Source organism: Vulpes lagopus, chromosome 12 (genome assembly GCF_018345385.1).
Source record: "Vulpes lagopus strain Blue_001 chromosome 12, ASM1834538v1, whole genome shotgun sequence".
Classification (NCBI taxonomy): Eukaryota; Metazoa; Chordata; class Mammalia; order Carnivora; family Canidae; genus Vulpes; species Vulpes lagopus.
Window position 1 is genome coordinate 80,388,776 of NC_054835.1, and position 24,466 is coordinate 80,413,241.

A 24,466-nucleotide genomic window follows, 5' to 3' on the forward strand; every position below is an offset into this window, starting at 1 on the left:
CCAATAGCTGGTTATGAGATTGTTTTCTGCAATAGATTTGGGAAGAATTTGTGGAGCTAGTTCTGGGAACTACATCTATTGGGATAAGCAGTTGTTTGTAGAGGAACCAGCTGTTAGTAAAGATAGCATGACCTAGAAAGTGGAACCATCTAACGTATTTAGTGATAAATAGTGAGATGTTCAGGGGAGCAACTAATAACGGGGAAAGAGGTAGATGAGAGTATAGCAAGATATATCCTATCAGATGGGTGGAGCATAATAATTAGAAATATATAAACGCAGGCTGCATTAAAAACTTTAGTACATAGCCTGGCATATAGTTTGCAGCCAAGATGTCTGAAATCAGAAGCATGTCCTTCCCTAGTTAAAGCCAATTTAGGAACAGACTTCAGTCCCAAGCTCGATGGAGAGGAGGTATTAGAATGGCAAGTATGAGGCAGGAGCTCATTCTAATAAGCATAACTTTATGGAGAGATCATCAAGATGATGAACTTGGCAAGAAAATAAGATTTAACCCTTTTACCAGGACTAGTGTATACACTTGGGAAGTGGAAAGTGATCTTGGAAATATCATAGGGTCGAGGGGCCTTGGTGATTTAGTTGGTTAAGCATCTCACTCTTAATCTCAGTTCAGGTCCTGATCTTGAGGTTGTGAGTTCTATTGGGTTCCATGCTGGGCACGGAGCCTACTTTAAAAAAGAAAAGAAATAAAGAGTGTAGGGGTTTAGTTCTTTCCTATCAGAGGATTCATGTTTTCTGGGGGCCTGAAGTTTTTACAATTTTGAGAGCTCTCTGTAATACATAATTGGGTATAAAAGGAAAAATATTGTTAGAATGAGAAAGGAAATCACAAATTACAAAAAGCTGACACCATAAACATCAATCTATAAAAATAATGAAATAATTTTAATCATTAATTGCTTGCCATAATCTAAAATATTTTTTCCTCTAAATTATTTTGGCTACATATTCCCTGATTATGTTTTTGTATAATAATGTTTTATAATTTTTTATATATGGATAGTTTAAAAAGCTTTCTTTCAATTTCACAATTCTTTATTAATAATGACATCTGATACATTAAGATGAATAAAACAGATATACTTGATGTATTTAGTACTGCATATAGTTTTGTGTCCTACCAACACAGAAACTCAGATACATTGTATATTTTAAATCAAAAAGGAAAAACGTAGGGGAATTTATAATTGTATATGCTTCATTGTTGAGTGTATTTCTTAGCAGAGAATTTCCATGGTGACTAGGATTTGATAAGGACCAAATCTTTTTCTTATAATTTTACATGTAAAGTGATTAGTTTGCAGAATTAATTACCACAAACATAGTGACTTAAAGCAACACACATTTTTTTGGAAAGATTTTATTTATCTATTTGACAGTGTGCACTGGCAAGAGCATGAGCATGGAAAGGGGCAGAGGGAAAAGCAGACTTCCCGCTGAGAAGGAGCCTGATACAGAGCTCAATCCCAGGGCCCCGGGATCATGACCCAAGCTGAAGGCAGATGCTTACCTGACTAAGCCACCTGGGTGCCCCAACAACACACATTTCTTATCTCATAACTTCTGTGACTACACAGTCCTGGAGTGACACTGGGTCCTCTGTTCAGTCTTATCAGGCTACAATCAAAATGTTGGCCAGGCTGTGCTCTTACCTGGAGGATTGACTAAGGAGTCCACTTCCAAGTTTATTCAGGTTTGTTGGCAGAATTCATTTTCCTGCATCTGTATGACTGAAGCTGAAGGCCTAGCTTTCATGGGATGCTACCCGCAAGTCCTAGAGGCTGCCCACAATTCTCTGCCATGTAACTTCTGCAAAGATAGTTCATAGCATGGCTATTGGCTTTTTCAAGAGCAGCAGGAATATTTGGCTCCAGTCAGCTAAGATAGAGTTTTAGATGATGTAACATAATCATGGGAGTGACATCCCATCACCTTTGCCTTATATTGTAACCTAACCAAGGGAATCATATCCTGTGAGCTTTGCCATAAGAAAGCATGGTTAGAAGCAAATCACAGGTTCCATCTGCCCTCAGAGTAGATTGCACAAAGTTGTGATTTATTGGGAAATACTTTAGGGTGTACATCCTGAGGGCTGGAAAAATTTTCCATAGACCAGCTTCTGTACATTTTATACCCTGTTTTCCCTCCCCTACCCACATAGTTCTGATGCCATATGTCCAGGCACATTTACATCATGATATGACCTCTGACCTTACATTTTCCTGTCACTATGACGGATAAATCAGTATGAGGCTACCAATATTTTATCTAGTACTATGCCTACGGGCTTACTGTGATGGTTAGCAGTGACTTAACTGTGTGTACATGAAAGTGACCAAGAGCCACATAATGTCCCTTTAGTTTCAATATTAATATATTCCTGTTTCAACTCACAATTGGCTGGATTGTGAAGGTATCCATGGACATTCTAATACTGCCTCATCTGAGGGGAGGAGGAGTGGGGCAGAGAGGAATAAAAAGGGAAAGAGATAGTCTTAACCCATTACAATGATAATATCTTGTTTTTGTGAATTTTGCAAAAACATATGACATTGTGAAGACATCTTTCCCAGGGCCTCAGAAGGGAACTGAATAAATAAGGAACTTGAAGTTAAGTTTTATTAGCTTCATGGAAAATCTGCTTCAGATTGCCACATATTTATACTAATTTATTTGACAATTATTCTCTGGATCTGAAGTGATCACAAGAATTTTAAAAAACTTATGAAAATTTCTTACTCAGTGGAATAAGCGATAAAAACAGACACACAAAAAACAGGGACCAAGAGTTCCCAAGAAAGTAAATAATTGGGCAGAAGCTACCCTCTGCTTCCTATTGAAGCTTCCAACTACTGGAGTTTAAAGGGTTTGGATTTAGATTGTGAAAAACAATAAAATCTTTCGCCTTAGGGCTACAATTACTATGTAATTACTATGTTCCAATAACTATATTTAGTCTATATGCTTTGTATTCAATTGTGTCTGTGCTTCTTAAACTTTTTGGTATACATAATTTCAATTTTATTTTGATAGTAAAGTTACTGCTGCTTTCTGACCTCCAAAACATTCTCCTTCTGCTCTTAGGAGAAAGAAAGAGAGAGAGAAGAGAGAGAGAAAAAAAGGGGGGGAGGAGGGAGAAAGAGTTGGATGGGGGGAGAATGAAATAGGGGAGAAGGGAGGAGAGACAGAGAGAGGGAGAGAATGAAGGACATTATTTTTATCTGATAGCTAAATAGTAGGGGAAATGAGCCCTGCCTCCCTAAAACAAAACATACTTTAAAGGTATTTAAGGTAATTGCCCTCTCCTTTGCTAGTAACTAGTTTAGAACTGGCCACGTGTTCCTATTCTACCCAATTTAAGATGAAGTGCTTAAAGTTCTGGGAAAGGGGAAGCCATGCTTTCTTTCTGACCTTGAGACTTAGAATTGCAATTAGCTTCTAAAGGAAAGCTCAGTGGAGGCAGAGAAAATGACTTCAAGCTCTGAGTTAACTAGTTCTGCATGCTTACCTAAGAACGTCCTATAACCTGAGATGAAAACGTGTCACTTTTAGTCTGACGTTTATTACAGCAGAAAGCATTCTAACAGTGAGAGTGACATGTAAAAGTCATACAAGCACACACTCATAAAACATTTATTTTTTTTTCTCATTACAAAAGCAGTATATGTTCACTTTGGAAATTTGGAATTAAAGGAATTCACAAGAAAGAAGATTTTAAAAATCACTCAGAAATAACGATATCAGTACTTTTTATTATATTCTTCTATGGTTCCTATACACACATTTAATTTAATTTAATTATTATTTTAAAAAAGATTTTATTTATTTATTCATGAGAGACACAAAGAGAGAGAGAGGCAGAGACACAGGCAGAGGGAGAAGCAGGCGCCATGCAGGGAGCCTGATGCGGGACTCGATCCCAGGACTCCGGAATCACACCCTGAGCCAAAGGCAGACAGATGCTCAACTGCTGAACCACCCAGGCATCCCCCTATACACACATTTTATAAATTATATAACTGTAAAAATTAGGCTAATAGTTTTAAACTTGATTTTTGAACTTAACTCTAACAATTAAATTGAAGATTTAAATTAACTTTAGAGATTAAACTCAACTATATTCTTCTATTTAGTTTTCTATGCACACAGTTTTTAGTAATTAGACAAGCTCAAAGCATTGGCTTAACATGTGAAACCAGGCTACAGGTAAAATAGGTGAAATTCTAAACATATTTAACCTGTCCATAAGTATTATCTCTTTATGACTACAAAGTAAATTCTGAGACCAGGTCACTTTAAGGACATTCCTAGCTCATTTACACTGATATATGGTCCTTGGAAAGTAATATTTATGACACCCATTTCTCTTATAGTTTATTTTTTTCCTTCTCAGCTGTTATAGCTCTGTTTCTTGGGCTGAAATTGAATTAGTGCAGTCTTTGTTCAATTCATTGTCATTCATTTATGTCATTTGTTTACTAAATTGACTTGCAAGAGGAACCCAAACTATACCCAATTTTATATGCTACATAAAGGAGACAACCCAGATGAATTCTGAATTCATTCTACAGAATATATCCTTTTTTTTTTTTTACAAGGAATCTTCATCTTTTGTTATGATTGGAAATTGAGTAAATGACTGGAATATCAAATGTATTGAATAGTCTCTGTTGAATGGTATATATCTTTAATTTAAAGCCACATTTACCTTTTGAGCTATAAATTTTAATTTAAATCCATATTATAATTTATATTACAATTCAATTTATATTATATTTATATAATATACTTATTTCTGAAAAGTTTTTAATTACATATTGAGCTTTAGGAAAATTTTTAAGTCTGAAGTGGTGAGTAATCAAATTGAAATAATCCAATATTAATATTATTATGCATGCTTATAAGCAAATGAATACATTCTGATAAAATTTTATTGTAAAAAGCTTTTTTATACAAAATCAATAAGGAACTCAACATTTTTTGTGACATGAGCTCCTTTGGCAGTCTGGTTTAGCCTCTAAACCTCTTTTAGGATAATGTTTTTAAATGCGTAAAACAATACAAATAGAAATAAAAGAAAAACAGTTGCATTGAAATATAATTTTGTGCATGGACCATAGGTTACTAACCCCTGCACCAAATTTTGAATAGCCCTTTAGTTAGTATCAAAAAATGCCTGAGAGCATATCTAAATAGAACAATTTCTGGAGATAATAAGAGCCAAGCTGACATGTGTTCATTAAACACATATCTAATAAAGCCCTTAAATCATATCTTATATATGTTTATATGTTTGTTGTTTTGCCTTTAAGTCTGGAAGTAAGAATTGTATCAAATTAGGAATAAGTATATGATAAAGATTAAAGAAGAAAATTGGTTTTGTTGTGACTTACCAATATTATTGTGTCATTTGGTAGAACTATTAAATCTTGGTATCAATATACATGCCTTAAAAGTTAATTTTGAGCATTTCAAAACGTTATAAGTTTCTCGATGCCTTGAATTGAGCCTTGACCAATTCAACTGTAGAGTTGGCACATGGATTGATGAATTAAAGGTATGGGCTTAGTAAAAAAGAAGATATGAATGAAAGAGTAGAAGGAAGGAGCTGAATGGTGACAAACAGATTAGTGGAAGTGGAAATTAGAAAATAATATAGGCTGTGGAAACACACAACATACACACACAACTACACTGAAGAATATGCATGAGAAGAGAAAAATAAGGAAAGACTACATTAGTCTAATTAGTAATTTACTTTCCACAGTTCTCTATGCCCTAGAAAATTGGAAATTACATTTTGTCTTTGGGTGGCACTACATACCTCATGTAAATATAATAGTATTTTACCTATTTTTTAGGAAGAATTTAAAGGATGGCTGAATTTCTTTAAAGTCCTTTATAAACTTTTTTCGTTGTGTATATTGCAGTTTCCTAATTTTCATCCTTCCCTTTTTTCATGGAACAGGTAGAAACAGGCCTGAATTAAAAGAGGTTTGTGCCCATATATTTTGAAAACCATCACTTAATGTGAATATCAGTAGGTGTTACTTACCATTTACAAATTTTCTTTTCCTTTTCTCAATACTTTGTTGATATATTTGACCTGTATATATTAAAGCACACTGTCATTTTCAGTGTGCTTCTTATGTATCAAATATCTTTTCACTTGTGCATTTGCTTGATTTATTTGTTTTTCTCAGTGACTTTTGGATTATAGATTTAGTAAAATCAGAAGATGGAAAAAATCTCTCCTATTAAAATAGAGTGCATATTATATATAAAACATAATCAATCTTTTCTTGATTGTATTAAAAACAATGTTATTACTACAGTTAATCACCACGAACTCCACTGACTACAGCCTAGAGGAATGTTCTAACCTTTGTCCAAATACTAATCCCTCTACCCCTCCTCTTTTTATGAAGGCGCTTCACACTGTTCCACTGGGATAAAGACTGGGATAAAGGAGAACTACTTGTAAGTTTTATCACATTGGTGGAATGGTTGGTGAGTTGGTTGCTGAATACTTAAAACTTCAGAATGCTTTTGAAATCAAAGAAAAAATTATATTTGTTGCATTTTTTTAACCAGAGGAAGGAAAATTGATCCTATGGACAGGGAAATTTCCTGTGCTTTGCGTATCATTGGAGCATAAGATATAACTGCTGCTAGGCTCCTTGGAAAAAAAACTCTTAAAGGCATGCCTAGGTTAAGGCTGTGTTGTAGTTTCCCAGCCTTACTTTTTGTCTTTTTTTTTTAATTTTTAAAAAAATTTATTTATACGAGAGAGAGAGAGAGAGAGAGAGAGAGAGAGAGGCAGAGACACAGGCAGAGGGAGAAGCAGGCTCCATGCAGGGAGCCCGACATGGGACTTGATCCCTGGTCTCCAGGATTACACCCTAGGCTGAAGGTGGCACTAAACCACTGAGCCACCCAGGCAGCCCTCAGCCTTACTTTTTGGAATCTCGATGCCTTAGGCCATGGCTATTTAAAATTTTTATACATAATTAGACAAGGAGAAAGTAATAAGAAACCTATGTAATGTGTTATAGAAGCCCAGAAAGGGGACAGATTAATTCAGAAGTTTATGATTATGAGGGAATATTTTATTATTTTTCTTGAATTTTCTTTTTCTTTGTGTTTGTTATTTTTATTTGCATTTGAGTTTCTGACAATGTGTTTTCAAAAAGAAAAAGGATGTTAATATAATCTTAAACTCTGTTTATCCGTAAATGTGCTGCGACCTTTGTGTTTATTATTCCCATTTGATGAAATTCACCACCTTGCTCTTCTTTATATGGCTTCCTACATAGACTATCAATTACAGAGAGAAATATCCATATATAAGTGGATCAAAGCATGGATTTAAAAGAGCAAAAAGAAAGAAGAAGTGATTTACTGGATCTGACACCCTGTTTAACATTTCAGGATCAAACCAGTACCAAATTCCTAGAACATAGTAGGGAGTCCAGCACACAGTAAACGAAGTGGCAAATGCAACTGTCATTTTCAAGGTCCTCAGCCGAGCTCTTGGTATATTATTCTTGGACTGATTCAGTTGTAATTCTGTTAGATAGAGAAAAAAGTAGATATTTAAAGACCAGTTTTATTACAAAACCAACATGGAAAAAAGAAAGAGAGATTCACTAATTCAAACTAATTAATGGAATAGGGAACAAATTCCAATATTTTTCATAATGAAAATTTGTTTGAAAAATTTCTTTAATGTTTAATATTCCAAGTTTTCCCCTATGTCACATAACAAATAGAAAAGACTAAAAGATAGCAGTGTTCTTAAAAATAAATTTCCACCAAATAATTTGGATTTGAAATGTATGGGTACTCAAACTCTTAAAACATAAATTTGAGAGTAGACTAAAGTTGAACTAAATTGAATTGTGTGTTTACACAGAACCATACTTACTATCTCTGACAGTAAAGATAATAAGAATCACGTATGGATGAAAGTGTATGTCCAAAATTATCTTTCTCAACCATGTGCTTCTCTCTATGATATTCAAAACAATTTCCCTTTTCATATCAGTAAATCACTTAAAGTCCACATGTAGGTGTGTGGGTGATGTATGTGTGAAGCTGGTATGTGTGCCATCTGTGTGGTGTATGTGAGGTGTGTGTGTTTGTCACATATGGTGTGTGTGTGTGTAAATTCACTAGGGTTTAATGGAATTTTTGACACTCACAGGCTGCTTGCATGAAATTTAGCACATAGTTCTTAACTGCAGTTTTAAAGTGCTCAAAATCTGTTCTTGTATTTCATACGCCAGAACTGCTATTTTGAAACAAAAAATGCCTTTCCCATGCTGTATGTTTCATGAGGGACATAGATCATGCTATTCAGAAGCAACCATTTTGCAACTTCTTATTCACTGATCACAAAAGAATGGAAATATGGATGAAAACATTTGCATGCATGATGTTTTAATTATAAAATTAATTTTTGACTACAAATGTTAAAGTCAGTAATTTATTGAGAACAGGTAGGTTATGGATTTCTGTCATACAAACCTAATTATCATTTACTGTGTACCTTGCTATGGGCCTTGTTCTTTTCACACATTATTTCATTTAATCCTCAGTATCTGTAAACTCTAATGATATAAGTAATAAAGCAATCAATAGGAATGGACACATTTAGGAAAGCATCTTGGCTTAGCACAGCTGCTGAATCTGAAAAAATGTTCAACCTCCTATAACTGTCCTTCGACCTCTTTTGAAATATCATCACATATCATTATTGGTTTACTGTTATACCATCTTCTGCAAGACTGTAGACTCCATGAAAGCAGGATAGTGGGCTGTTTTATCCACTGTGGTATCCACATCTATCACCATTTCCAGCAATATTGAGTAGTTAATACATATTGGTTGAATAGAGAAAAGATTAATTAACTAAATCTGTGTTAGTAATATTGAACTATTGCTCCTTGCCTCTGCTGTTTTATTTCTCTGCTTCTGCCTAGCTCACATTTCTTCAGATTAATCCCTATTTGGGATTTATCTTCTTATTCTCCATATGGCCTTCTTAGATATCCCTTATAGAACTGAATTTCTCTGGGATAAGATTTTGAGGGCAAATGTTTTTGTATACTTAAGAAGTATCAAATACCCATTTTGTGCTGGGAACTGCTCAAGTATTTATTATAGAGCATTTCCACAATTATTTCCTTGAGAAAATATCTGCTGAGATTAGTAATCATGCTACTGTAATTAAGATGATTTTCCTGTTAAGTTGTACCACGTTTAACTATGCACCATGCCATTGAAAACATGTCTTTTGGACGTCAGGCCAATATAGCCACGTTTAATTTGAAAATTCATAAATTTAGTTTTCGAGACTACTCTGGATTACTGAAGCAAAAAAGGTACAACCACAGCTGTGAAGATTCAGATGAAAGAGTCAACTCCATATTCAAGAGTATTTCACACAAGACACACATGCATACATGTATACAGTTATGTTGTGTGGAAGAGGGGATCTGAGTGGGAAATGGAACAGCTTAACCTTAGCAAGTCTTTTGACTACCATTTGACGAGGCGTGCTTTGTGGTATTCTAGAAATCAGGCGTTTGGCATAGTGTTGTGGTGGCCCAGCAGGAGCAATTTGCCAATTCGTATCTTGGGTAAAATGAGAAAATTGTTATTTCATTTTTAATTTCACGGTACAACTTTGGAACATTGGGAGATACCAAATTACTTCATCTGTAAACTGAGGATAGTAAAAGTATAATATAAGTATTAGCTCTTGGAGTTACTGTATTAAATATGCAAACTGCTTTGAACAGTATCTGGCACCTTGTACATGCCACTCTGCTGTGAACATTGCTGTTAAAATCTGTTTATCCACAATGAACACCAAATCTAAGAAATACGTACCGTGGGGATCCTGATGAAGGACTCGTGTCAGAGTAAGTATGATTTTTGCATTGCAGATTAACGTGATGAGAAGAGGGATGATGAAGAGGCAGCTGAAGGTGAAGAAGTTATAAAAGGCTTGATGCCACCATTGTGGAAAACTGCAGTGTGTTACACATTGGGAGAAACCCTCTGTCTGTCCAGAGCTATCTGCTAAGTGGATCATCCTGAAGATGTACAACTGTATGAGAAAAGAAAAAAAAAAATAAGAGAGTGGCATTACTTTCTTTCAAACACTATTTGCATATTTTCTTGAAAGCTGTCTCCTTTTGTCTTCTGCAGGCCTTTGAACATGTTACCCAAAGCAAGGGCTCAGCTCCTTGATACTATCCTTTTGAACCTTCAGTAAAAAGTTGTAAATGGATCTTAACTTAAAATATATTTGGATAATGTGAATGAATCTATAGGATCTTAACTTAAAATATATTTGGATAATGTGAATGAATCTATAGGATTTTATTTTTTTTTGAAATTATTTCAAACTAGCAGAACAATCATCAACCAAGGATTTAAATACTGTTTGTATTTCAATATCAGATATAATTATGCTGAGTAAAGTTTTTGCAAGTGATTTTGTCTATCATTGTATCTGCAGCACCCAAAACTGTGTCCAGTGGTTAGAATGTGCCCCCCAAATACATATTTAAATTTTACTTTTTTTGAGACAGAAAACCCCATTAAAATGGTCAAAAGACATGAATAGACTATTCACAAAAAAAGATATAGCAGTGCCCTTTGGCATATGAAAAGATGTTCAACCTCATTTGTGATTAAAAAAAATGCCGGTGAAGGCTATACTGAAATGGCATTTTTCATTCTCAAAATTGGCAAAAATGAAAAATAGCAACACATTCTCATATGAGGGCAGGTTGTGGGGAAATAGATACTCTCTCTCCCACACTGCTTAGTGGGAATGCAAATTGGCACAACCCCTATGGAGAAGAATGTGGCAATAAGTGACATATCTATATATGCATTTACCTTTGACCCAGCAATCTGACATCCAGGTATTTACTCAGAAGATACACTCCTACCTCCATTATATGAAAATACATAGGCACAAGGTTGTTATTGTTTGTAATTGAAAAACATTGAAAATAACATAGAACAGTAGCTGAATAAAATGGGGTGGACCGCACAATGGAGTCCTATACACCTGCATAAAAGGTAAGAAATATTTCTAGGTATATTTATGTACGTGTGTGTGTGTGTGTGTGTGTGTGTGTGTGTGTGTGTTTATTTTGTAGCTTTGTCTTCTAGGAGGCTAGGAACATCCTAGTAGCAATAAACATATTTTGTATCTGGATTTCGTTGTCTAAATACCATTCTCTATCAAAGGGCACCAGAGCTCATTGGAAAAGTGAATGATTCTCAAGGCTGGCATAGACAAACTACAAAGGGTGCTTGGAACAGATTGTGCCCCAAATGCAAAAGTACTTAAAGAATAATGGAGCATGTCCAAAGAGGTCTGGAGCCACCTTGAAAGAACTCCCATTGGCCAAATCTGGGACAGCATAAGCATTGAGAACAAAACCCAAACGCCAAAAAAACCAAACCCTGATAAAAAGGCATGATTAACCATTGAATAAAGTAAGAATCCTTGAGTCCACGCTGATATAAATTGTGAAACAATAACAACAAAGAAATGGGGAGAGGGGAAAGAACCTCTTTATTATAGAAAGCAAACTAATAAATGTATAAGGAATAATGAAAGTAGTGATTACTGAATGGTAATGATAAGTGATTCAGGTAAGAATCATCAATGGATAGTAAAAACATGGGCAAATTTTGAGTAAAGCAGGATATTTATATAATTTCTAAATATCTACCTGCAAGTTACTTAGTCATTATGAAGAGTAAATTAATAACTTGACAGTACAAAAATAACCAAAAGATTAAATTAACATTGCCAATAATGGAACCATTGGACAGCAGCTGCTTCCTTATATAACGCATTGAGAAGTATTCACCAACCACTACTTTGGTATTTCTGTTTAAAGTGCATAACTTAAATTTAACCATGAGAAAACATCAGACAAACTCAAATAGAGGGGCATTCTACAAAATAAGTGGCCTATACTCTTAAAAAATGTCAATGTTGTGAAACACAAAGAGAGACTGAGGAATGGTTCTAATTTAAAGGAGGCTAAGAAGATGTGGCAACTGAATTGAATGCATAATCTTGGATTTTCTTTTGTTAAAAGGGACATTATTGGGACATTTGGTGAGATATGAATAAGTTATATAGATTAAATAATAATATTTTTTCAGTGCTAATTTCCTGATTTTGATACTTGTAATGTGGGTATATGCTAGAAAAAGCACATTGAAGTATTTTTTAAAGGGACATCATATCTGGATTCACTTTTAAACAGTTCGGAAAAAAAGTGTATATATGAAACAAAGCAAATAAATGGATGCAGTAAAATGTTAATATTGGGGAAGCTGAAGGAAAGCTATTCCAGAAGTCTTCATGATTATTGCAACCTTTCATTAAGTGTTAAATTGTGTTTTTTAAAATCACAAATTGAATCAACTATTTAAATGTTTCAAGTAGTTGTCAAAAACAAGTTCTAATGATAAGTGTCTACTTACTCATTCCTTCCCCATTTATGAAGCACACTTCTTATCCAGTCATTTCTAAGTTTCTCCACTGAGAAACTTCATTTTACTGTGACACATTATTAAAATGAAAAGCATGCCCAAGCACTGTAAAATTAATAGCAAATAAATTAAAACAAAAATGTCACAGGATTTTAAAAAATTTTAAGCAAATGAGAGACAGTATTGACTTTTAAAAGTTTCTGACTCAATTAATAAATTTTAATTTAGCTTAATTAATCAGCAGGCCCAGGATTTCTTTCCTCTTTGAGGCATTGGAATGGGAGTCAAGTGTGCCTTAAAAAATGCTGTATTTCCTTTATTTGCTTATAGAGTAGAAGATTTTTAAAAGGTATAAATATAACATGCCATAAATAAAATATAAGTAAACGTAATATAAAACATAATGCTGTATCTTTTATTTGTAATTAAAGTGTTGATTTTCAGTTTCAGATCTTTTTTCCAGGGCAAAACAGTTATTTTTAAATTAATCCACTAGAGAGCGCCCAATGACCATATCATCTACTTTAAAGTTCAGAAACTCCAACACCACTTCAACTGATTCTACTTTACAATCCAGACTTTTTCCACATCACGAAGGAACCATTTAAATTTTCTATACTGCCTTGCCACCTGCCCTTATTTAAAACTCAGTTTTGAATTTGATCCAACAGATGTTGTGAGGTGAAGTCTTTGGGTTACTTCATATAGAACCTGAGAATCTAATATTTCTTTAAAACCTTAGCTACTTCTTTCCCCATCTTCCCAACCATCCTTGGACCCAGATGACCCAAGGTTGACTTTGTGTTCTGCACTACTCTGCCACATTTTCACTTTAATATTTCATGTTTTTAAATCATTATGAAACTTTCAGTAAAATGACAAATTAAGTGCTAAGATTTGAACTAATGGTTATCTTTAATATCTTTATTTAATATACTTAATAATTCAATTTTAAAAAAGATTTTATTTACTTATTCATGAGAGACACAGAAGGAGTGGCAGAGACAGACAGAGGGAGAAGCAGACTCCCTGCAAGGAGCGGGATGTGGGACTGGATCCCAGGACCCCCAGGATCATGCCCTGAGCCAAAGGCAGATACTCAACCACTGACCCACTCAGGCTTCCCTCAATATTCTCCTCCTCCTCCTCCTCCTCCTCCTCCTCCTCCTCCTCTCTTCTTCTTCTTCTTCTTCTTCTTCTTCTTCTTCTTCTTCTTCTTCTTCTTCTTCTTCTTCTTCTTCTTCTTCTTCTCTTCTTCTTCTTCTTCTTCTTCTTCTTCTTCTTCTTCTTCTTCTTCTTCTTCTTCTTCTTCTTCTTCTTCTTCTTCTTCTTCATTTTCGAGAGAGCAAGTGCATGGTGGGGAGGGGCAAAATAAGAGAAAGAGAGAATCTTAAGCAGGCTCTACACCCAGTGCAGAGCCCACCACAGGACTTGATCTCACAACTCTGAGATCATGACCCAGAGCCAAAATTAAGAACTGGTTGCTTAACTGACTGAGCCAAGCAGGTGCCCCAAATGCTTATTGTTAAAGCACCTTCTTGATGAAAAACTATCCTTGGTGCTCTCTGTCATAAAAGATGAACCAGATATATCCTGCTATCAGAGAATTTAAATTTGGTAGGGGAGCTAAAGCATGTATGTGACACCTGCCACACAAGGTAGATTGTTGTAAGTTCTAAAAGAGTGATACAGAAGAGTGTTACAGTAACACAGAATCTTACTCGCCCTTGAATTGTTTTAGGCTGGGTTCAGTTTATTTTGTGCTCGAAATCCACGTTCATTAGAATGATTAATATAGGGATCCATTTTACTTCAGTGTTTTGTTTTTTGTCCTTGGATTATAATTCTTTAATTTCTTAGTTTCTTCTTTCTTATCCTTGGCCCCAGGTCTCATCAGTATTTGCTTTATTTTGCCATAAACGAGAACAATCTGTTTTTCTTCTTTACGGTCATTTGCAGATGCTTCTTATTGTCTTCACCCTCACCTTACCCCAGGCTACATTATCACCAAATCTTTTCCCGTTGTAATTATCTTTAGATGATGTGCTTCAATTTTCTCATCTATAAAATAGGAGATATTAGTAGTATTTACTTCTAGGAGCTGGCAAGACAACTAAATGGGTTAATGCTTGCAAAGCATTTAGAAAAATGCCTGGCACATAGTGCCATATAAGTAATAACCATAACCGTTATTTTTATAAAAATTTCAAGACACACAACTTATAAACGTGTATTCATATATATTTATTTATACATTTATAAATGTTTACCATGTGTTTTTTCCTGATAGCTCTTAACTATCTATTCTCAATTTAAGACTTTCCTGCCTTTTCCTTCTCTAGCCTCCTACAAGAATAAAGGAAATAGACGATATTGTGTAGTGTGATCCAGTGTAGTAGACAATAGCTCTGGGTATGGAGTTAATTGGTACTGACACCTGCACTTACTAGACAGTAATCATGGGCATTTTATATAATTTTCTTAATCTTAGTTTCTGTGTGAATAAAATCAAGATAATAACTGTATACAATATATAGGGCTTGGGGGAGCCTTATATGAAATAGTGCAGCAAAAGGATTTAGTACAATTCTTGACACATATTTATGTCTTCAATATTTGTCATCACCATCATCATTATCGTTGTTATTTATTTATGTTTATTGATGTTATTTATGTTATTAGCATGCTACTCTATGTTCTAGTATAGTTCTTGGCATATTGTATATGTGTGATGAGTGTTTGTTGAATTTAAGCTGCTTGTCAAGTTCAGAAGTGCATTCTAGTCCTATCAGGTGCATTCTGTGTGTCAAGGCAAGCCTCTACACATCTTCAGATCACATATCTTTACACCAAAGACCAAAGGACGTCTCATCTATCTTGCCTTCCAACCTGGGTTAATGATAGAATTTAAATCCTGTCAGCATGTAATGCTCCACGTTAACACAGAAAAACTAGTATGAACTTCTGCAATGATTCTTGTGGTGGGAGATGATTGCCATTGGAAACCATATGATTTTTGATTAGATATAAACACACCTAATTCAGGAAATGTTTTCTCCTCAACATGCACTTACCAGCCTAACCACACATGGTTTTAAGGCAGATTTCCTTTCATGTTTGTCCCTTCCTTTCCTTCCTTTTTCTTTTCTTGCTCTCTCTTTCCCTCTTTATCCCTCACTCTTCCTTCCATCCATCTTTTTTTTTCTTTTGAAGATTTTATTTATTTATTCATGAGAGACACACAGAGAGAGGCAGACACATAGGCAGAGGGAAAAGCAGACTCCCTGTGGGGAGCCTGATGCAGGACTCGATCCCAGGACCCTGATATCATGACCTGAGCCAAAGGCAGACACTCAACCACTGAGCCATTCAGGTGTCCCTCTTCCATTCATCCTTATATTACTGTTACAAATAATACCTTCAAGACTTAAATTATTATGCTTTGGCATATATAGCTTTCAGAATGAGTAGGATAGCCTGACGACTAGGAGGTAGTTTGGCTAAACTGACTTATCAGTCACAATGAATGCTATAATTTGAGAAATTAGAAATAATCAATCTTCATATAAGCAATTATCTTTGCTGTCCCTTAAAGAATCATGTAGTTTTTATACTATTTCCCTCCTGACTTCAAAAACTCTATTATGAACAAAGGAGTGAAAACAGGCAGAGGGGAAGGAATGAGCATTAATGGAATGTCCAATTATAAATTCTTGTACTAGGTGAGTTTATGTATCTTATTCTTTACAATTTATTCTTCACCATTATTCTTTTAAATTTAGTTAAGTGATTTACTCAGAGCCACAGAGATAGTAAGAGACAGCATTGAGATTTGAAACCAACTTTGTTTAAAACCCATACTCATGCCATTTCTACTATTCCATTGCCTTCCAAGCTTTGCTGCAGGAGATCTAAGGTCTTCAGAGACCATGAATGGGGCTAGTGAATGCCCAAGCAGAAGACTGGCCTCTCTTATCCCTCTTCAACAAGAATAGCTCCACTTATATGTTTCATGTATTGGGACTCCAGATAGAATTTTGCTTTTTAAAAAATTTCATTTACTAAGAAAAAAATTGAAAGTTCAGCTATGCTATGCTGAAACTTCTGAAAATATATCCTCAAACCATCATAGAATTACTCAAGTAATAGACGATCAATACATGCACCAGAGGATGATGATTAAAGTCATCCTTTCAGTGTAAATTAGCCTACAGGATGCACCTTTGTCAATGGGCTCATTCCACTGCATGGTGAAGCATGAGGAGGGCTTGGTATGTGCTAGTCTAGAAATAGAAATGTGCCCTTTCAATCTCTTATCCTCCCCATTTAATATATGTAAGCATTAGTCATGGGATTCAAAACCTCTTCTATTCAGAGAGAAAGCAGAGAGCTATAATAAAAAGAAAACCTAGACTTAATAAAAAGGCATGAGTCCAACAACCCAACTGACCCTGGGAAAGTCAATGAATCCCTGCAGACTGTTGTTTTTGAACTGCAGATTGTACCCATTGGTTAGTTGCAATCAACATTAAAAAATGAAATGAAACACAGTTGAATATTTATTTTATGAAAAATTTTCTCAAAGTCTGTATGTGGTACAGATGTCTTACTTTGGGCTACTGCCAGAAGTATTTGCCTGCCACTGCTCTCAAACTTCTTTGTACATTCTCTGATGCACTGGATAGGGATAATATATACATGGCTGTTATGTACTGCATAGAATGGGCTTTTTCAGGAAACTTCAGTAAAGTGCTTTATAAATTTAATCTGCTGCTGCAAGTAAGGATGAGTCATGTGTTTCACCATAAAATAATACCATTATTTTCTGTGGCCCATCTTCACATAAATCTCTCAGGAAGAGTAATGTATTTGAGGTCAGGCTATTACATGAACATCCTAAACAATTCAAATTTAATTTCATATTTTCTTTTTACTACATCAAGATAGATAAGTATTTGACACTACCTTTCTATTATTGCTGTCATATACTTAGATGAAAATAATTGAATTAATAAATCAATATATTTTTTATAGCCTCTGGGACAGTCCTTTAAGGGAGACTGATGTTATTGGTTTACACTTCAGTTATTATCATAAACTGACCTTCATCAGTATCCTAACTTACTTTCCAAATACCTGTACTTATACAATGACCTCATATTGGTAACATTATGTCCTAAAGCAAATGTTTTCAGCTCTTTCAGAGCCTGCCTTCCCCTCCCTGTCAAACAAACAGAGAAACAAAGAGGCAAACACTCCTTTTCTCAATTTACCTGCCTATTTCAATGGTTGTTAAAACTCTTTGGCTAAAAGTATTGGAGCTGTAGCTTACACACCCTCTGGTTATTAACTCCCTAAATCCAATTTGTTGCCACGCTTTGTTTTTTTGTTTGAAACGTCCCTCTTACAATCAGTTCTCTCTGAGACTATTTTAGCCACCAACCTAATCACCTCATTGCCAGAAAAGCTGGAAAAGATTTCTCTGTCTCTCATGTCTATTTGGGTCTATGTAAATTTTCTAAAAGTATTTTTGTTAAAAAATCACTTTATTTCTTGCCCAGGACTCACAAAGGATTTATTGTTCTCACATTAATTTCAGAATTTCCCCATGATTATTACTGTCTTTTATAATACAGGTCCATCATACCCCACTCACTGATTCATCCGTCTGAAGTTTTTGTTTAAGGGAAAGGTGAAGGATTTATTTGATCTGAAGAGAAATCACATTATGCAAAGATTTTAAATTTCAATTTTTGCTAGTTATCTTATTAGGTAATTTAAATATTAATTAAGTTGAACTTAATGGAGTCTCCATCATTCAAGAGTATATTCCTTAATAGCAAAGACAAGCCAATGCATAATTATGATGTTTTATGACAAATAATGTCATATGTCATATGATATGTCTTCCACCTATGAGGTGGAAGAAAAGGAGCAACCACCAAATCTGATTTCCTGCTATCCCACCTCTCAATCTTTTACTTCAGCCAGAAAAGTCTGAAAATTAAGCACACTTTTCAACTCTTGCTGAAAAATACATGTGATCTTTGCCTTATTTTTTCCATCCAAATACCGTTCATTTTAAAAGACTCAACGTATCCTACCTATAACCTTAAATCATTCCTTCCCCATTTCCACTCTTACTCATCTCTCCTTCTTCTTACACTTGTCATAGATTTAAAAAATGTTTAGTATATAGTTGCATTAGTTTTATATAAGTTTTGTCTCCACAACTGAATTACATTTCCTTTGAGGGCTGTTTCTTTCTTTCAGTATCAGACTCAGTGTGAAGAGCCTAACTTGCTTATCTTCCCCAAGAAAACCAGTAAGTAAGGAGCACTCCTAATTTAAAGAAATGAAATGGAAACTTCAGGCATAAGCCTTTGCTAAATAACCTCATTTGGAGAGACACATTTACTAAACCTATTCTTGTATATTTAGTCACTGTGAGAATCATTATAATATGCTTTTCTCCAGGGAAATCAAAACACTAGTATTTCCCATTTCTCCTGCCATAAAATACACCCTAATTAAATTGATCTAATATCCAAAATTTATTAGTTAAGTGAGGAATTGGTGGGAAATTTTGGTAATCCAACTTTCCGGTGCTTTAATGTATTTAGTGGGTTCTGCATGGCAGGTTTTTTGTTTGTTTTTGTTTCTTTATTTTTTTAACCACCTAGCTCATTTAGAATGTCTAGATAACTTCCATTTGTAGTGGCCAGTTTTTGGAACATTCTTGTTAACTTTGACATTACTTCTCGACACATCCTTGTACCCTGGGTTCATCATCAGGGTATGTCTAGGGACAACTTATTTATCAGTCATTAAAGGATCTTTGCTATCTGTAAGAATGTGTCATTTTCTTCAGAGATATGACTGCTGAAAAAGACAGATTCTGCAGGCCAATTAATCAGGTTGCCTCTTATGAGAGCAATCTGGGGCGGTATCTGCCTATACCAGAGGGCCTGTGCCTACACCAACAATTTTAATTTTGCTAACAGCCTGTTGTAGTCTAGCCTACTTCCAGATAAGCTCAAGTCAAGCTCAGGGAAATATTCAAATTTCAATAGTCCAGGATTCTTATTTTTCCTCTTTGTTCAGTCCCACCCAGCTGCAAACTACAGAACAACATACTAGTTGAGAATCATTCTAAATTGTAACAAGACAGGATAGTTTCCCTCAAGAAGTCCCAAATGACACAGATTATAAACACTTCCTACCTGTGCAAATTTCACAGTTCCTAAAAATTCTCTCAATTTACTATATTAATCAGAGTGAATGGAAAACTAGTTGAGGGACACCTGGGTGGCTCAGCGGTTGAGCGTCTGCCTTCAGCCTGGGGTATGATCCTGGGGATCCAGGATTGAGTCCTGCATCGGGCTTCCTGCATGGAGCCTACTTCTCTCTCTGCCTCTGTCTGTGTCTCTGCCTCTCTTTCTGCCTCTCATTAATAAATAAATAAAATTTTTTTTTAAAAAAAAGAAAACCAGTTGAAAGAATAAGATGGGGATGAGGTCAAATTTGACAATAGCTGCATTTTTTGAGGAGCATTTACTACATACCAGAGATATGCCAGACACTTTAATACATTGTTCATTTAATCTTCATGAAAGCTGCATAAAGTAGGCATTACCTCCATCTTATAAATGAAGGAACTGAAACCCAGAGAAGCTAAAAGATGTGCCCAAGGTAACAGAGCCGGGATTAAACTCCACTCTAATTTCCTGAGTCCAAGCTCTCCAAGATACGACAATACTGCCTTTGACATGCAATGCTGCATACAGTACTCAAGTGTAGATAGGAAATCTGTGATTGCCATATGCTAACAAGTTCATGATCTGGTTTACCTGTGGTCCAGCAAAGATACCACTGAGGAGCCAGGCCAGGCCAATCATGGACTGTCCGAGCTTGCCATTGTTTTTCATAGCTAGAGGCCTCGTGATGGCCAGGGAGCGGTCCAGGCTGATCACTACCATCATGAAGGCTGGGGCATACATGGAGAAAAGCTTCAGGTAGCTGAGGACTTTGCAGAGGAACTCTCCAGCATACCATTGGACTGTAATGTTCCACATTCCATCCAGTGGCATGACAATCAGGGTCTCCAACAGGTTGGCCAAGGTCAGATGTTTTAAAAGCACTTTCATTCTCGAGAGCTTCTTCCCTTTCTCTTTCTTTTGAATCCACTTTTGAAGTTTCAACAAGAAAGAAGCATTAAAAATTGTAGACAGAAGAAAAAGGAAGAAAGTAACTGTCACTCGGATCTTCCCAGATAAGGTCAGGGTGGGGAGGTTGCCCTGCATCAGCATGTTGCTGTTGTTTACAGCTGAGCAGTGATTTTGATTCTGTTCAGGAGAGGCGCTTGCCATATTCCCTTACTGATGGAGCTTCAAGACTTGTGTTTCTGGCGCTTCTGATGTTTTATTGTAATCTAGCCCACAGCTCCGTTTTATTTCTGCCTTCTTTAATGGAAACGTCATAGGTTTATGTCAAATTTTGTCCCTGAGCTACTTTATGTTTAACATAAAAGATCAAGGTGAACTTGTTGTGTGGGCTAATAATCCAACAGAGTGCTAAAACAGAGCATGTCAAACACATTCTGAGGGCCAAATGTAACTTAGTACCTCAGCAGATGGCCTGGTTTTCACAACATTTTTCCTAAGAAGAGAAGGTCGAAGCTTAGTTTTGAATTTAAAAGCCACTCATGCTACTCTTTACATAACTTTAATAAAGAGATTTTCTAAAAACTAGTATTATTGTTTTGACAGGTACAAAATGAAAATGAAGAAAAATACTAAAAAAGAACTTTATCCAGTTCAAATCTGTTTTAAGAAATTAATTCATTTCTCAAAAACATTTGTTTTTCTTCTCAATCACACGCTGGTATACATTCAGACACTAGACAAATATGTTCATTTAAAACCATCCTCCACAAAACGTCATATTACTTTTATTTATTTTATTTTTTATTTATTCATGATCGAGAGAGAGAGAGAGAGAGAGAGGAGGGCAGAGACACAGGCAGAGGGAGAAGCAGGCTCCATGCTGGGAGCCCGACGGGGGACTCGAACCCAGGACTCCAGGATCGCGGCCAAAGGCAGGCGCTAAACTGCTGAGCCACCCAGGGATCCCTCATATTACTTTTACAGAATTCATTTAGTCTAATACAAATTGGCCTGCATGCAAATTTATGTATCAGTCTAAGTGGCCAGACCATCCATGCTTAGGCTGTAGTAAAAATGATGAACTCTTTTTTATTATTGCCTTGTTTTTTATAATTGTTTGAATATTATACTTGCCATTATTGCACATTATTGCATAAGGTAGCTAGATATTGGAGAGAATACTGTATAAATGCTGTACCCACATTTATATATAATATGAATATTTGCTTAAATTCCTTTCACGCTATCTGATTGTTTCAAATTGGGGCCACTAACATGCACATGAGAAAATGCTCTGCATCACTTGCCATCAGGGAAATACAAATCAAAACCACAATGAGATCCCACCTCACACCAGTGAGAATGGGGAAAATTAACAAGGCAGGAAACAACAAATGTTGGAGAGGATGCGGAGAAAGGGGAACCCTCTTACACTGTTGGTGGGAATGTGAACTGGTGCAGCCACTCTGGAAAACTGTGTGGAGGTTCCTCAAAGAGTTAAAAATAGACCTGCCCTACGACCCAGCAATTGCACTGTTGGGGATTTACCCCAAAGATTCAGATGCAATGAAACGTCAGGACACCTGCACCCCGATGTTTCTAGCAGCAATGTCCACAATAGCCAAACTGTGGAAGGAGCCTCGGTGTCCATCGAAAGATGAATGGATCAAGAAGCTGTGGTCTATGTATACAATGGAATATTCCTCAGCCATGAGTAACGACAAATACCCACCATTTGCTTCCACGTGGATGGAACTGGAGGGTATTATGCTGAGTGAAGTAAGTCAATCGGAGAAGGACAAACAGTGTATGTTCTCATTCATTTGGGGAATATAAATAATAGTGAAAGGGAATATAAAGGAAGGGAAAAGAAATGTTCGGAAATATCAGGAAGGGAGACAGAACATAAAGACTCCTAACTCGGGGAAACGAACTAGGGGTGGTGGAAGGGGAGGTGGGCGGGGGGTGGGGGTGAATGGGTGATGGGCACTGAGGGGGGCACTTGACGGGATGAGCACTGGGGGTTTTCTGTATGTTGGTAAATTGAACACCAATAAAAATTAATTAAAAAAAAAAACAAACAAATTGGGGCCACTGAGAAACTCTCTGTGTTAACTGCTTTAGCTTTCATAGTAAATGTTTGATGATGTTATTTACTAACACGACTATGACTTACGCTGGAATTTATTAAATCACTAGCTTGACTTGTCTTATGTTAACTAGTTTGCTACTGTGATAGCTAAAGCAGGAATAATGTTAAGAGTAGAGGTGACTCTTTTGACTTAGATGGTCCATTCTTGGCTCATTTTTTCCCATCTTATATTCATTTATTTAATAAATAGTTACTAAATACCTACTATATATACTCTTAGCCTTTGCAGGTGATAAAAGGTGCACATGGCATCATCTGGGCCTTGAAGGAGGTTCTCTGGTATTACAGAAGATTAGGTAAGAGTATTGGGTATGTCTCTGTGCCTCCTCAGAGTCCCTCTGTGCTGGCTGCCTCCTGCCTCTGGAGGAACTTAGAGCAGTTGCTTACCTGGGCTCCCTCTTAGCTGTCACCACATCCCCAGAATTACTGGCTTTCTCTCACTACTTCTAGACTTGAATGAAATATTATACTGCAGGACCTGGACTCTGGCTTCCTAAGTAGCTTTCTGAAGGGTCTGGAAATATTTTCTGAAGGAATATTTTGATTCTGAAAGGGACTACTTCAGAATAATTAGTGGAAGGAATAGATGAATCAGAAATTATGAGAAGTACACCTTTTGGAGAAACAGCATGTGTATTTTTAAGCACAAAGATAGCATAATAGACTTGACTCTCATTATTTGTGGTAGTTCTTTAAAGTTGCCACGAACACCGAATTGGTGAATCCTGAGCAAGTACTTGCTCCTAACAAAAATATGGGGTTAGGTTCCTGTGACCCCCAACCATTTGCATTATATAGGCTCATTTGCCAACATCCGTTTTTTTCTTTCTTTTTTAATATATTTTTTAATAAATTAATTTTTATTGTTGTTCAATTTACCAACATACAGAATAACACCCAGTGCTCATCCCGTCAAGTGCCCCCCTCAGTGCCCGTCACCCATTCCCCCCCACCCCCCGCCCACATCCCCTTCCACCACCCCTAGTTCGTTTCCCCGAGTTAGGAGTCTCTCATGTTCTGTCTCCCTTTCTGATATTTCCCACACATTTCTTCTCCCTTCCCATATATTCCCTTTCACTATTATTTATATTCCCCAAATGAATGAGAACATACACTGTTTGTCCTTCTCCGATTGACTTACTTCACTCAGCATAATACCCTCCAGTTCCATCCACGTTGAAGCAAATGGTGGGTATTTGTCGTTTCTAATGGCTGAGGAATATTCCATTGTATACATAGACCACATCTTCTTTATCCATCATCTTTCGATGGACACCGAGGCTCCTTCCACAGTTTGGCTATTGTGGACATTGCTGCTAGAAACATTGGGGGTGCAGGTGTTCTGGCGTTTCACTGCATCTGAATCTTTGGGGTAAATCCCCAACAGTGCTATTGCTGGGTCGTAGGGCAGGTCTATTTTTAACTCTTTGAGGAACCTCCACACAGTTTTCCAGAGTGGCTGCACCAGTTCACATTCCCACCAACAGTGCAAGAGGGTTCCCTTTTCTCCACATCCTCTCCAACATTTGTGGTTTCCTGCCTGGTTAATTTTCCCCATTCTCACTGGGTTGAGGTGGGATCTCATTGT

At 36.2% G+C, this 24,466-nt stretch overlaps 1 protein-coding gene across 2 annotated transcripts; it reads right to left on the minus strand.

Moving 5' to 3' along the window:
- Nucleotides 1-7,345: 7,345 nt before the first annotated feature.
- GNRHR (gonadotropin releasing hormone receptor) lies at nucleotides 7,346-20,930 on the minus strand. 2 transcript variants are annotated; one of them, XM_041724221.1, is made up of 3 exons: nucleotides 20,412-20,930; nucleotides 9,919-10,138; nucleotides 7,346-7,590 (listed from the first exon to the last, which is right to left on the minus strand). In XM_041724221.1, the coding sequence occupies exons 1-3, from the start codon at nucleotides 20,928-20,930 to the stop codon at nucleotides 7,346-7,348; spliced, it is 984 nt and encodes a 327-aa protein (XP_041580155.1). The 2 variants fall into 2 exon arrangements, with proteins under 2 accessions (XP_041580155.1, XP_041580156.1); XM_041724222.1 differs by having other exon boundaries at nucleotides 7,563-7,590; nucleotides 9,919-10,010.
- Nucleotides 20,931-24,466: the final 3,536 nt, after the last annotated feature.